The sequence below is a fragment of the Rhinolophus hipposideros genome (genome assembly GCF_964194185.1).
Source record: "Rhinolophus hipposideros genome assembly, chromosome: X".
Classification (NCBI taxonomy): Eukaryota; Metazoa; Chordata; class Mammalia; order Chiroptera; family Rhinolophidae; genus Rhinolophus; species Rhinolophus hipposideros.
In genome coordinates, this window is record NC_138046.1 from 107138287 (window position 1) to 107151618 (window position 13332).

At 36.8% G+C, this 13332-nt stretch overlaps 1 protein-coding gene across 1 annotated transcript in view; it reads left to right on the forward strand.

Annotated features, from left to right (window-relative positions):
* The first annotated feature begins 2999 nt into the window (after positions 1–2999).
* LOC308494923 (uncharacterized protein) overlaps positions 3000–13332 on the forward strand; it is a 102564-nt gene continuing 92231 nt past the window's right edge. The window contains exon 1 of the mRNA XM_081042894.1: positions 3000–3609. Coding sequence (XP_080899020.1) covers positions 3277–3609 — 333 coding nt within the window. The 5' untranslated portion in view covers positions 3000–3276. The remainder of the gene's footprint in view (positions 3610–13332) is intronic.

A 13332-nucleotide genomic window follows, 5' to 3' on the forward strand; every position in this document is an offset into this window, starting at 1 on the left:
ACCTGAAAAACATTAAAGTAAGTTAAAGAAGATACTCAAAAATAACAAGTATGTAAAATGTCTAGAGAAGGAAAATATATAGTGAATTAGTGAGTGCCTGAGGTTATCAATGGAAAAAGAAGTGACTGGAAACAGGTCCAAGGTTTCTTTGCTATGGTAGTATTGTTAAAAATTAGATTTTGCTGGTGGCATACAACTTGCATATTTATTAAAATACATTGAATTTTACACTTAACAACGGTGACTCTTATGCTATGTAAATTATATCTCAATAAAATTGCTAAAAAATCCATTCCATTTCTACCAGCAATGTCAAATCAGAAATAAAAAATTGAGAAGATATTACCAAGTCAATAGCATGGATCAGAAGAGAATACTTGATACAAAATAACTATAAGTATAGCAAAACTTGTACACTGAAAACTAGAAAACATTGCTGAAAGAAACTTGTAGGGGGCGGGTGCCTGTAAGGCACCATCACTGAGAAGCATGAGATAGAGGAAGTTACTTGGGTAACACCCACATTCTGTAGGGTGTGTCCGGATGGTTTAAGACCACTAGCCTGCGGCAACCCTTCTTATGTTAATGCCCCTCCACCCAGCAAAAGAATGTATATAACCCATGATTGAGCTGCAATAAAGAGAGACTTGATCAGAACTCCTGTCTTGTCTCCGGTCTTTGTGTCTCCCATTTTCCTCCCTTCTAGGTGCTTCGGGGTTCCTCGTGTAGTGTCCCGCGCGGGTCGGGACAGAAAGTGAAGATATCTAAATAATTCAAGAAACATTCCATGTTAATGGATTCAAAGAGTCGCTGTTTGGATGTCAATAATCCTAGCAGATCTAAAAATTCAACCACAATGTTACCAAAATACCACTGCAGAACTTGACAAGCTGAGGATACATTTCATATGGCAATCCAAAGGATCCAGCACAGCCAAAATAATCTTGAAAATTAAAAGGAATTTAGAGAATTTTCTCCGACTACAAAACTAACTACAAATCTACAGTTATCTGGATAGTGTAGTGCTGACCATAGGATAGACATATAGATTAATGGGACACAATTGAGAGTCACAGATAAGTCAGCCTGGGGCAAATACTTGCTAATCTTGTATCAGATAAGGCAATTGTATCCAGAATATGTAAATTATTCTTTCAACTCCAGAAGAAAACACAGAACTCGATTAAATGTGGGCAGAAGATTTGAATAGAAATTTCATTCAAGAAAATACATAAATGAACAAAAAGCACAGAAAAACAGGAACGACGGCTATCTTAAAAGTTAGGTTTAAGTGAATGTTTCACAACTTAGTATATTTATGAGAAGTCATTGAACTGTAGACTTAAAACTGGAGAATTTATGGTATATAAATTATGCCTCAATAAAGTTGTAAAATCATTGCATTTCTGTACACAAGCAATGATGAACCTGAAAATGAACACTGAAATTTCAAGGTAGAAATTTATTTGTTATGAAACTCATTCATATCTGCTACTTTTATATCCAATATTGGAATCATATTTTTCACTGCGTCTCCTTCATTTATTGCTAAGAAGAAAACTAGAAACACAACACAACATTATGATAATAGCCTAGATTTTTATTAAAAAAGAATTTCTACTATCTGGAATGAAGATAATGGAGGCTGTATATCAGTGTCAACACATGTATTTTAATAGAATATATTATTTTTCAAAAACTTGTACAGATTTTGTAATCAGGCACATATCCAATGGTGACTTCAAATATTAGGATGTGAGATAATGCCTAATACACGTATACCTGATTAACATTAACATTTGATTCAGGATTTTTTGGTGTCACATAATTATTATTTAACATTGCCTGGAATTATACATGTTGAGAGATTAAGCTAAATTTAGGATAACTCAAAGATTAATGTGTAAAATGCTTTACTGATGCAAACTATTTTATCAACTTGTTCATTTGTATCCTTAATCATACTCAGAATAATGAATATTTTTGTTTATTTTTACTTTATTCTTCAGATCCCAGATGATGACAAGTCCACAACAGGTGTCTCTAATCAACTTTTATATCACCTACCCAAGAATGAAAGAGTTTAGAAATCTGGCCCATAGCATGCCCTTTCTGTGGCTGTGTTTTCTACACCAGCCTTTCTTCAACTGTAGTTCACCAATGCTCAAAAGCCATGGAATCAATTTTATTAGAATAGGTGGAACTTTTGATTATAACAGCATGCATGCAAATAATTTAATACATTCACATATTAACTTAAGACTTTTATTTAGTAAAGCTCTTGATGTAACTTTGTCTTTCCAGTTCTAACCCCAAGACTGAGACTAGTGATGTCTACGTAATCTCAGAAAACCACACACACACTATACGATACTATACTATACTACACTATACTATACTATTACTATTACTATTACTATACTATACTATTACTATACTACACTACACTACACTATACTATTACTATACTATACTATTACTATTACTATACTATACTATTACTATACTATACTATACTATTACTATTACTATACTATACTATACTATTACTATACTATACTATTACTATTACTATACTATTACTATACTATATTATACTATACTACACTACACTACACTATACTATACTATTACTATTACTATACTACACTACACTACACTATACTATATTATTACTATTACTATACTATACTATTACTATACTATACTACACTACACTATTACTATACTATACTATACTATACTATACTATACTATACTATACTATACCACCAACAGAATTGGTTCTTATGCAAATCATAAACTGTCTGATCATTTCCATTGCAAGTTCTGTATAATTGTGGGGACAGAGCCAGGACTGCAGTTTCCAGGCTCTCAATCTCACGTGGAAAGGTGCTGGCTCAGGTAGTAGATGGCCATCAACTGTGACGAGTTGGCCATCAGCTGTTACCGGTTAGCCATTAGCTACTGATATAATTGCCATGACTAAGCTAGCAAGCGCGGAGTGCAGTTAGCAAGTGGGGTTGGTTGGCAGAGAAGCGATGGCAGGTTACAGATCGTGTGGCTCCTGCTTCTTGTGTCTCCAACCCAGCTGCTAGCAAGAATATACTAGTATGACTCCCCTATCTATGACTCCATTGGTGTTCCTGTTTGGCCTCACCATATCCTGCTTTCTTATGTGGGGAGTGGGACCAGACCCTGCATGACAAATGGTGCAGCGAGCAGGGTATGGTGCTGGCCAGAATTTTCAAAGGGGTAATGGAGTAGTTTATATATATGAAAGCTCAGTTTTGTGAGCAGGGTATGGTGCTGGCCAGAACTTTGCGAAGGATGATGGAGCAGTTTGTGTGTATGAACGCTCAGTCTCGGGAACCCCATGAGGAGCAGAGCCTGGAGCAGGAAACGCGACCTGCTTGGGAGAAACGCGATCCCTCGATGAATTGGTGGTCCTCTCAAGCCTCCGGATGGGACGCTACCCTCCTGGCCAAATCAAGTGTCATCTTCCTTTTGGTGGTCTGCTGCTGCCATGGGCTCCTAGAGTTGTGGACATCTTGCACCGAGGCCACCACCCACTCGGACACCTGGCATGGTGAGCAGGATTCCGGCCAGGTAGGAATGGTGTCTGACTCTGGGCAGGAGGACGTGTGGCCTCCACACAGTGTGTGGAGCCTGGTAGTCACTGTTCTCAGGTGTTGGACCCCCGAGGAGGGGTGGGAGGACATGGATGGCTCTCCGGCCAGCGTGGAGAGGGCCCTGCAGGTTCTAGCTGAGCGGTTGCCGGAGGAGGCGAAGGGGACAGCTGGCCGTGTGGGCTGGATGTTCCTCACGGCCTTGCGTCGTAATGGAGGATGGGCTTAATGAAATAGCTCAGGTGCTGGATCAGCAGCCCTGGGGGGAGGCGCTGGAAGCTCGGGACCCCCGGTGGAGGAGGTTCTCACAATGGTGCATCATAACTCAGAGGAAGCGCTTGCTGGAATAGCCCAGGTGCGGGACCAGGTGTCCCAGTGGGAGAAGTTGGAAACTTGTGCCCCTCTGTTAGAGGATGAGTGTGGGGACAGAGTCCCAGAGAGCAGTTTCCAGGCTCTTGGCCTCACGTGGAAAGGTGCTGGCTCGGGTAGTAGATGGCCATCAGCTGTGACCGGTTGGCCATCAGCTGTTACCAGTTAGCCATTAGCCACTGATATAACTGTCATGGCTAAACTAGCAAGCGCGGATTGCAGCTAGCAAGAGGGGTTGGTTGGCAGAGAAGAGGAAGGCAGGTTGCAGATAGTGTGGCTCCTGCTTCCTATGTCTCCAGCCCAGCTGCCAGTGAGACTATAGTGGTATGACTCCCCTACCTATGGCTCCGTGGGTGTTCCTTTTCGGCCTCACCATATCCTGCATTCTTGTGCGGGGAGCAGGAGCTGAGACCCTGCATGACAATAATCATTTAAATTATTTTCTCAAATTATGAAAATCCTTAGTGTTCATAACTTAAAACCCTTGAGATAAACTCCCTCTACTCAAAATCAGCTTCATTTCAGTTCTCTTTATAAAGAGATGACTCAAACTCCTTCTGATTTCCTTTTTACACTGGATTTATTTTTTTTCACTTTTTCTGCATTCATCCATTTCTGATCATTTTACCTTTGTTCATGCTTTCTGCCTTGGTGCCTTGTCTGAGTCCACGGTTCTTTTTCTCCTTTCAATACATAGTTCATAACAATTTAAGATGTTTTGGAACTGCTTTTATATAGAATACACATTTAGTAGTTTGTATGTCTAATATAACAATCTTTTTTGCACAAAAGAGACTTATTTAAAACATACAAATAATTAGAAATATTTTATACAAATAAAGTATAACTTATTTACACAGTATTCTCATTCAATTAGGTACTCATTGTTTCCAAATAAGACTGAACTGATTCTAACTCAGTATTAATATCTATAAAGCACCCAGGGGATACTTTATGTAGCTTAAGCATAAAATTTTTTGCTTTTCTTTTTATAGTTATCATTATTGTAATTTGGATATACTCATTTGCTATCAACTTGGGGATGGGGAATTCCTACGCTTCAGGGGTCACTTTTTTTTATCTTTTCAAGTTAGTATAACAAAATTTTACAAGTTTTAAATAGAAGAGAATTGTTGAAGCTCTGGAGGGTTTTAATTTAATCTGAAAATCACTATGAGGAGTGATTTTGAAAGGTTTGAATTTTCACTGGTTACTAGTTAAGACATTGTCAAGAGATGTGTAAACACTATACAAATACTTTCTTATCTCCATCAACACTTTTTTGTTTTGCTGTCCCTGAGCAGACAAATAATGTTTAATAATCCTCCAACTCTATCTGAAATTGTTAATACTTGTTAATCAGCAATGCTAAAATACTATAATCGTTTGATACCGTTATAAAAAAACAATACCTAAAAGAATTTACTTGTGTTGAGAAGAGGGAGGCCGAGAGGAGGATGAACAGGATAAAGGGGGTCAAATTTATGGTGATGAAGGGAGATTAGACTTTGGGTGGTGAGCACACAATGCAATATACAGATGATGTATTATAGAATTGTACACTTGAAACTTATATTATTAACCAATGTCATCTTAAAAGCTTAATTAAAAAAAGAATTTACCTAGATGCCAACAATATGTCTTTATCCTTGAAATGACATCAATTAAAAATGCCAAACGCCAGAAATATCTCCTTGAATTTCATACATATTGATTTACATGCTAATTCATTCACGTTAATTTTCCTCATTCTAGTGTATTCAACATCAGAGAATCTAAACCATGGAGGCCACAGATCCTTTCCTCCACTACCCCTATACATTTTCCTGCTTGACTTAGATCAATTCATTTGAAGCAGAGAATGGCTTTTGGGTGAAGGTTGTCTGAGGAGATGGCATCTTATAACCTTGAAAAATGGTGTACAAATAGAAGTGGGGAACCAAGAGGGAAGGAAGAGACTATGATTGTTTATAGCTAGCCATACCTTCCACTTCAACACCCAAACCATGACCGTGCACAATACCATTCTCTCTCATGCTTTACACCTAAGTAAGAAAGAAAAGTGGAAATAAATCTATTCAAATCTAGATAAAAGACTTTAATTTTTCATTAAATGATATAATTTGATGTACTATAATTTAATACCAAAGTCTTTCTTAACTGGTTTTATTTTAACCTTACAAAAATTAAGCCATTCAATTAATCTGGTTTTCTTCCCTATCACAAATTACACAGTATTTTACAAAAAGTTAAATGACCTTTATGTGTTTACTACTTGAAAAAAATCACCTTTTCATCATGTCTTATATTAATAATGGTTAACATTTCAGAAAGAATTTAAAACAACATTGCATTGACCCAAGCTTGTCAGATTACAAATGATAGCCACTTGGAGTTTTACGTTATTACTGAATTAATAAAACCACACATAGAATGAAGACACCAACACACACACACACACACACACACACACACACACACACACACACACAATTAAAAACAAGACAATTTGGAATTACTCTTTCAGGTACAGGGGGGCTTGCCTGAAACATAAATGAGACGCTATTGTAAAGTAGAATGGTAATCTCAACATACCAGTTTATGTGATTTTGACAGATGTCTTTCTTGGCGTAAAGAAAAGAGTTTAGAATGTTAATGAAGAGAAACTGACATGTGAATTAATCCTAACTTGCAGTCAAGGGAAGCTGTCCTCCACATTCTCTTCTCAGGTTCTTTCCACTAACATTCTACAAAATCTTAAAATAAGATAGTTTATTAAAAATATTTTCAGATTTCTTCCCAAGGAGCATTCTCAAAGTACCAAGTATAACCACATTCAAAAACCAGATTTTTCCTCCTGGTATTGCTGAAGTTGTTGAATGTCTCTAGGGACTTGACTCAAATAGATGTACACATTTTCATTCCATACATTTTGAAAATATTACAATATCATATCTGAAGGTGAGTTATGAAGAAAGAATAAAGATAAGAGGGACTATGCCAAGAACTTTAAATGGAAAGGTAATTAGCTCTTTTTCATGAAACTTAAGGGAATTCTTATTTTCTATGCACTCAAGTTAGGAATTAGCATTATTTCCATTGACTTACCTCTGAAAGTAGAAAATATTTGGCATATTATTTTTCTCTCATAACCAAATTTTCAGGTAGGTCCACATTGATCACCACAATCTCAAAGGGTTGTTGCATTTCTCAAGTTCATTCAATTTGCCATGCGATTAACAATGATAGTCTGGGAGGGAAAAAAAGTAAGTGTCACTTAGAAAAACATAATTCAATTCAAATTTCTAAAACTTTATTATGCATCTAGTATACGTCAAGGGATGTGGGAAATAGAAATGCTAAAATGAAAAACATATGCTTATAGAAAAATCAACTTTCCAAGGTAAGTTATTTAAAATATTTTAGACTAGAAATGCTTATCTTACCAAGATCACAATTAACAAAGTCATGTAATTCAGATCACAGATGACACATATATAATATGTCCAGATCAACTCTTTGCTAGTTGACTACCCAATAAGAAAAAGTAAATAAATCCAGTTAAAGGGATTATTAATGATAAATCCAATACTTTCATCCTAACAAATAAACTTTTCTGTTATTTTTTTCCAAAACATTCAAACTCATCAGATCCAAAATATACTTATTATCTTCTTTCCCAAATCCATACTTACTCTAGTTTTTCTAACCCAGTAAATGGCATCATCATTCACTTTTTTGCAAAGGGGAATCAATTATGCCACCTCCTTTATCTCATTTGATTTACCCCCTTATTGAAAGCATCTCTAAGTACTTTGAATAACTTTGGGATTTTATGCAATATTGCCCAAACTAGCATCACTTTTTTTTTTTACTATAATAACTTTTTATCTATTTCTCCAGTATCTGCTTATACTCCTTCCTAATTTATTCTCCACATATTAAAACTTTAAGTACACACTTTAAAAACACACATATTTAAAAATACACATATTTGAGCATGTCACCCCATTGCTCAAAACCACTTGTTCAAAAATCCATAAAAGATTTCTTATTGCTCTTATGATAAAGACCAAAATTCTTAGCATTGACTAAAGCCCAGTAAAATTTAGTATTTTATGTACTTCATCTCATGCCATGTTCCACATTATTCTCCAAACTTGTACAACACTGACCTTCAAGTTCTGGAAAGTTATAAGCACGTACTGTTCCTGGAATGTTCTTCTGTCTGTCTTACCCCATTTTGACTTAGTTAATACATATTTATATTTTATACTCTAGCTTAAATCTAACATCTTCAAGGAAAGCCTCCCTGACACATCTCTTCCCTAACCAGGCTGAGTGCCCTAGCGTAGCAGTCAGGGACCAGTTAGAAAACAGAACCCACTCCAGGTAGGTCAACAGATGGAATTTAATATAGGAGATACGTTATAATGATGTTATTTATATGAGCAGAAAGAACAAACAGAAAATGAGGCACCCATGAATTCACAACTACCGGAAACTGCCGCCATGACCAGAGCTGAACTAAAGTCTAAGGAAGAAGTGGTGTTACCAGATGTCAGGAGTTAGAGTCACCAAATAGGTGCTTGAAGCACAGAGGTAGAAGCTGGCAAGTTGGAGCTACAGCCAAGAAAGAAACAGACACTGCCGAGTGGCCCTCCTAAAGCAAAGAGAGTGAGGAGAAGTATCCTGGCCTCTCTCTGCTTAGGACCCTCCAATCTTCTCCCCACGCCCACTATTGGTCAAACCCATAAAGATGCCAGATGGCAGTGGAGCCTGCACAGTGCTGTTTGCAGGATTAGTCCTTGTAATATAAAACAGAACAAGGAAGAAAAGAGAATGCATCTGAGAGCAAATAGGCAAATAACTGGCACACCCTGTTTCATGCTGCCAAACATCTTCTAATTTGTCTCTCAGAACTCTTCATGATTAATATCTGCTTTTCCACTGATGTGTAAGCTCTTTAGGAGAGGAATCACATAGGGCAATTAAGTTCATGAACTCATCCTAGAAAAACTGCCACATACCTCATTGCTGAATATCACTATGGTCACCTTCAAAGTACACCCATTGGGAAGCTATGCACTGATGCCAGTACCTAGTCCACACTTCAAAGCAATTTTGGAATTCTTTCTGGAATGGCCATCAGAGCTGTCATCATATTACACTTGATGCCCTGAATGTCATGAAAATGTCTTCCTTTCAATATTTCCTTTACCTCTGGGTAAAGAAAGAAGTCATTGGGGGCCAGATCAGGTGAATAGGGAGGGTGTTCCAATACAGTTATTTGTTGACTGGCTACAAACTCCCTCACAGACAGTGCCGTGTGAGCTGGTGCATTGTCGTGATGCAAGAGCCATGAATTGTTGGCAAAAAGTTCAGGTCGTCTGACTTTTTCACGCAGCCTTTTCAGCACTTCCAAATAGTAAACTTGGTTAACTGTTTGTCCAGTTGGTGCAAATTCATAATGAATAATCCCTCTGATATCAAAAAAGGTTAGCAACATCACTGCAACAAATTTGCTAACTTAATTGTCCAACCTGGTATGTCTTTTTAGTGTTGTAACTCCAATGCCTACAGGGTTTCCCCCAAAATAAGACCTAACTGGAAAATAAGCCCTAGCATGATTTTTCAGGATGACATCCCCTGAACATAAGCCCTAATGCCTCTTTTGGAGCAAAAAATAATATAAGACCAGGTCTTATTTTTGGGGAAACACGGCAGCATGGTCTTCAATAAATGTATTGAATAAGTATAAAAATCATTTAATCAATCAACTAACTCTTGTGACATTTAAAACAATCTTTTAACCACTATAATAAAATTAATCTATCTGGTGGGGTTTTCCAGGTATTCTAAACATATCTGGGGGCCATGAGCCTGTTTTAGTATCTTATGAAAGTCATGAACCATTTCACCAGAAAAATGCATACAAGCACACAGTATTTTACGTTGTTTTGTGGGGGGTGAGGGGGCTCATAGACAGACTGAAGCCCATCCAGGATTTTCTTGTACTTCTAGTCTAGAAACAATATGGTCCTCTCTGGGTGGGTGTAGAATTATTAGGGTGTATTTGTTTTCACAATATCTGGGACCCACTACTGTCATTTAGTGAGAGGGGACCAGGTAATGTCAACTTCTTGCAGAGAAAAATTTTCCCACCCAAAATGCCTGTACTGACACGTCATGAACCTCAGGGCCTCGGATTAAAATTATACTGGAGAGGAAAATTACTTGCCCATAAAATTCAAAATAGTGGTTCCCTCTTTCTTTGGTGACAAAGACATTTACTGTGAAAGCAGCCTAATTTTAAAATGGCTTCTGGGACTATATACATGTTCCATATTTATAAATGTTTAATTTACATAACAGATATCACTGAGCTTTGATAAATTTACACACAAGAGAAATGTAAATACATCAAATGCAGTATAGTAGTGAATATTTATTTGGAATTTTATTAGTTACCTATTTCTCCATAGCAAATTATCCCAAAACTTGGTGACTTAAAACAGCACACATTTATTAGCTCACCAGAAATGCAGGTCAGGAATCCAGGTGCAGTTTACATTTGTCCTCTGGCTCAGGGACCACCAGGTTGCAATCAAGGCGCTGGATAGGGCTGTGATCTCATGTGTAAGCTCTAGTGGGGAAGGGCCTACTTTCAAGCTTACTTACATGGTTATAATCAGGGTGCGGTTCCTGGAGGACTCTTGGCCAAAGGGCTTCAGTTTCTTCCTGGCTATTGGTCAAAGACTACCCTCAGTTCCTTGCCAATAATCCTCTCCAGATGGCATCTTATTTCATCAGATCTAGTAAGAGAGAGTGCCAGAATGAGAGAGAGTAACCAAGACAGAAGTCACAGTCCTTTATAGCATATCTGGGAAGTGATGTCCCTTCACTTCTGCCATATTCTGTTCATTAGAAGCAAGTAACTAGGTTGAGTCTGTACACAAAAAAAGGGGGTTTACACAAAGGCATAAATAACAGTAGGCAGGATCATTGGGAGTCATTTAGAAGGTTCTGTACCATAAGGATAAAGCCATAAAGGCAAAAGGAAATAAGCTTCTTGAAAAAAAATAAGTTGTCTAATGGTAGTTATATTTTTACTGCTAAACAGTCAGTGTTTTCATTCATAATTTATTTAACAATTAAATTTTCTCTTCATCAAAAGACAAATATATAAATACTATGTAAAATTTCTCTCCATTTTCTTTCTAGTAACTCCCACCTTCTCTGTATCTGGGCATTCTTTTAAAGGCACATTTAAAAAAAAGGGAGGGATTATGTTTCATAAGTTAAGATAAAATAAACTTGAATGAGTTACTACAGAATAGTTTGACTATCTTACTCCTGGGAGTGATAATATAATTTTACTTGTGAGAAGACCTTTACAATTCATTAGCGTATAGCTTATGTGTCTTTCACACAAAGAAAGCAAGTGTAATCCAACTCTTTATGAGTGAGACACCCTATATTTATTTCTCATAAAACTAAGTAGAGATGCCTTCAGATATTTCATTACTCTTAAATAATTAAATGGCTCTAGCAAAAATCAACTTTCTCTTCTCAGCAGGCAAATAAAACAAGTGCCTATTAATACACAAATCCACTCTCCAGCTTGTATATATTTTAATAACAAGAAGAAATTTACATTTTCAAAATGATCTTAAATTTTGTACCTCCCCTATAATTACATATGCTATTGTTCAAAGAAGGGATGGGTGCTGATACTTAATTTTAGTTCAAAAATGTTATCTTACTTGGAGTGATAGTGTTAACAATAGTTAAAGCTCTGTATGTAACTGAGAAAGAAACTGCCTTCCTGGATGTCAAGTCTAAAAATATCCATTCCCGAAATAAGAGAATGACAAGACAATTGGACACATGAGACTAAAGATTCGTCGAAAATCATAGTTGAGAGTGAACTCAGATCAATGGGGCCATTGCAATGAGGCCATATATGTGGTGAGCTAACCATCCACATTTTAGGCATTATCATTCTAAAAATAACAGAAAGATTTATTGTAGAAAGCTTACTAAGTTTAAATGTGGAGCATTCTTTTTAGGCATGTTAGTTGTCTTTGAATAACTGTACATAGGCTCATTTAACACTGCCGATTACTAAAAGCCCATTGAAAGCCCCCCACCCACCTGCCCCATATACTGTATATCTTAAAATACAGTGTCTTAGGTTTTGATGGCAAAATGGGTTTGGAGAACTTCTCAAATAAGGGTTTAAAGAGAACATTGGGTCAGCAGTAGAAGACTGAGCAAATGCCTACACAGAAAAATGTCAAAATAAAGTCCAGCAGGGCAGCTAAAACACACACATAGAAGCACTGAAAATAAGCTTATTTTTTCCCCTATTTATCCTGGAATCATTTCTGTTCATGTCTTGTCAGAACAAAGAAGTCCAAATTCCAGACTTCTCCAGACCAATTATCATTCTATTTCAAATCTACTCAAAGAAAGCAGGTTATGTCCTATACATTGCTCTTACAATTTTTCAGGAAAGAAAAGGTATAAGAACTAGGAAAACAATTCCAGCTCTTGTTTGCCATTACTTCCAGGAATTTAAGGGTGAGGAAAGAACACAGAAGAATGTATCATTTATCTTTCAAGAAGTTGCCTACTTTCAACTTGTCTCGGGGAGTAATGGAGGAAGAAAAGGAGGGTAGCAATATTCAATTTGGCCATTTATAACTTATGAAACAGTTTTATCTGTTGATATATTGATAGAGTTTGGCCGGAATTAAACAGAGGCAAACCTAAAAAAGAAAGAAGAGCAATGCTGTGATAAGAAAAGAGAGGCACAAGAGGTAAAATTAATCTCACTTGCCACTTTTGTTGTGGTTCTTTATGACTATGCATTGACACCTCTCTCTTTAGCCTTGAGAGTAACCCTGAGCCTTTTTGATAAAATAGCTCTATGGCATGAAAATATTCAGTTCATCATTTCTGAAGTCCCTCCAAAGGCTCTCTACAGAACCTTTAGGTGTCACATCCACCTAAATAGAATGAAAAGATGAAATAATCATTGTATCACATACAGCCCCATTATTGTGATATTCTAAATGTCATATAAGTACCTCAACCTCAATTTGTCCAAACTAATCTGTCCTAAATCTGCCCATCTTTCTAACTGAAAGACATCACCATCTATCAAGTTGGTAATTATTTTTTATTATGTCTCTACTTGCCCTGTTATCCTTATTCTAATCAATCAGGAAGTTCTGTTAAATAAAACCTTTAAATGTCTCTTGAATTTATCAACTCTTTTCCCTCTGCTAAAATTGTAGTTCCGATCACATTTCTGCAACATTATGAA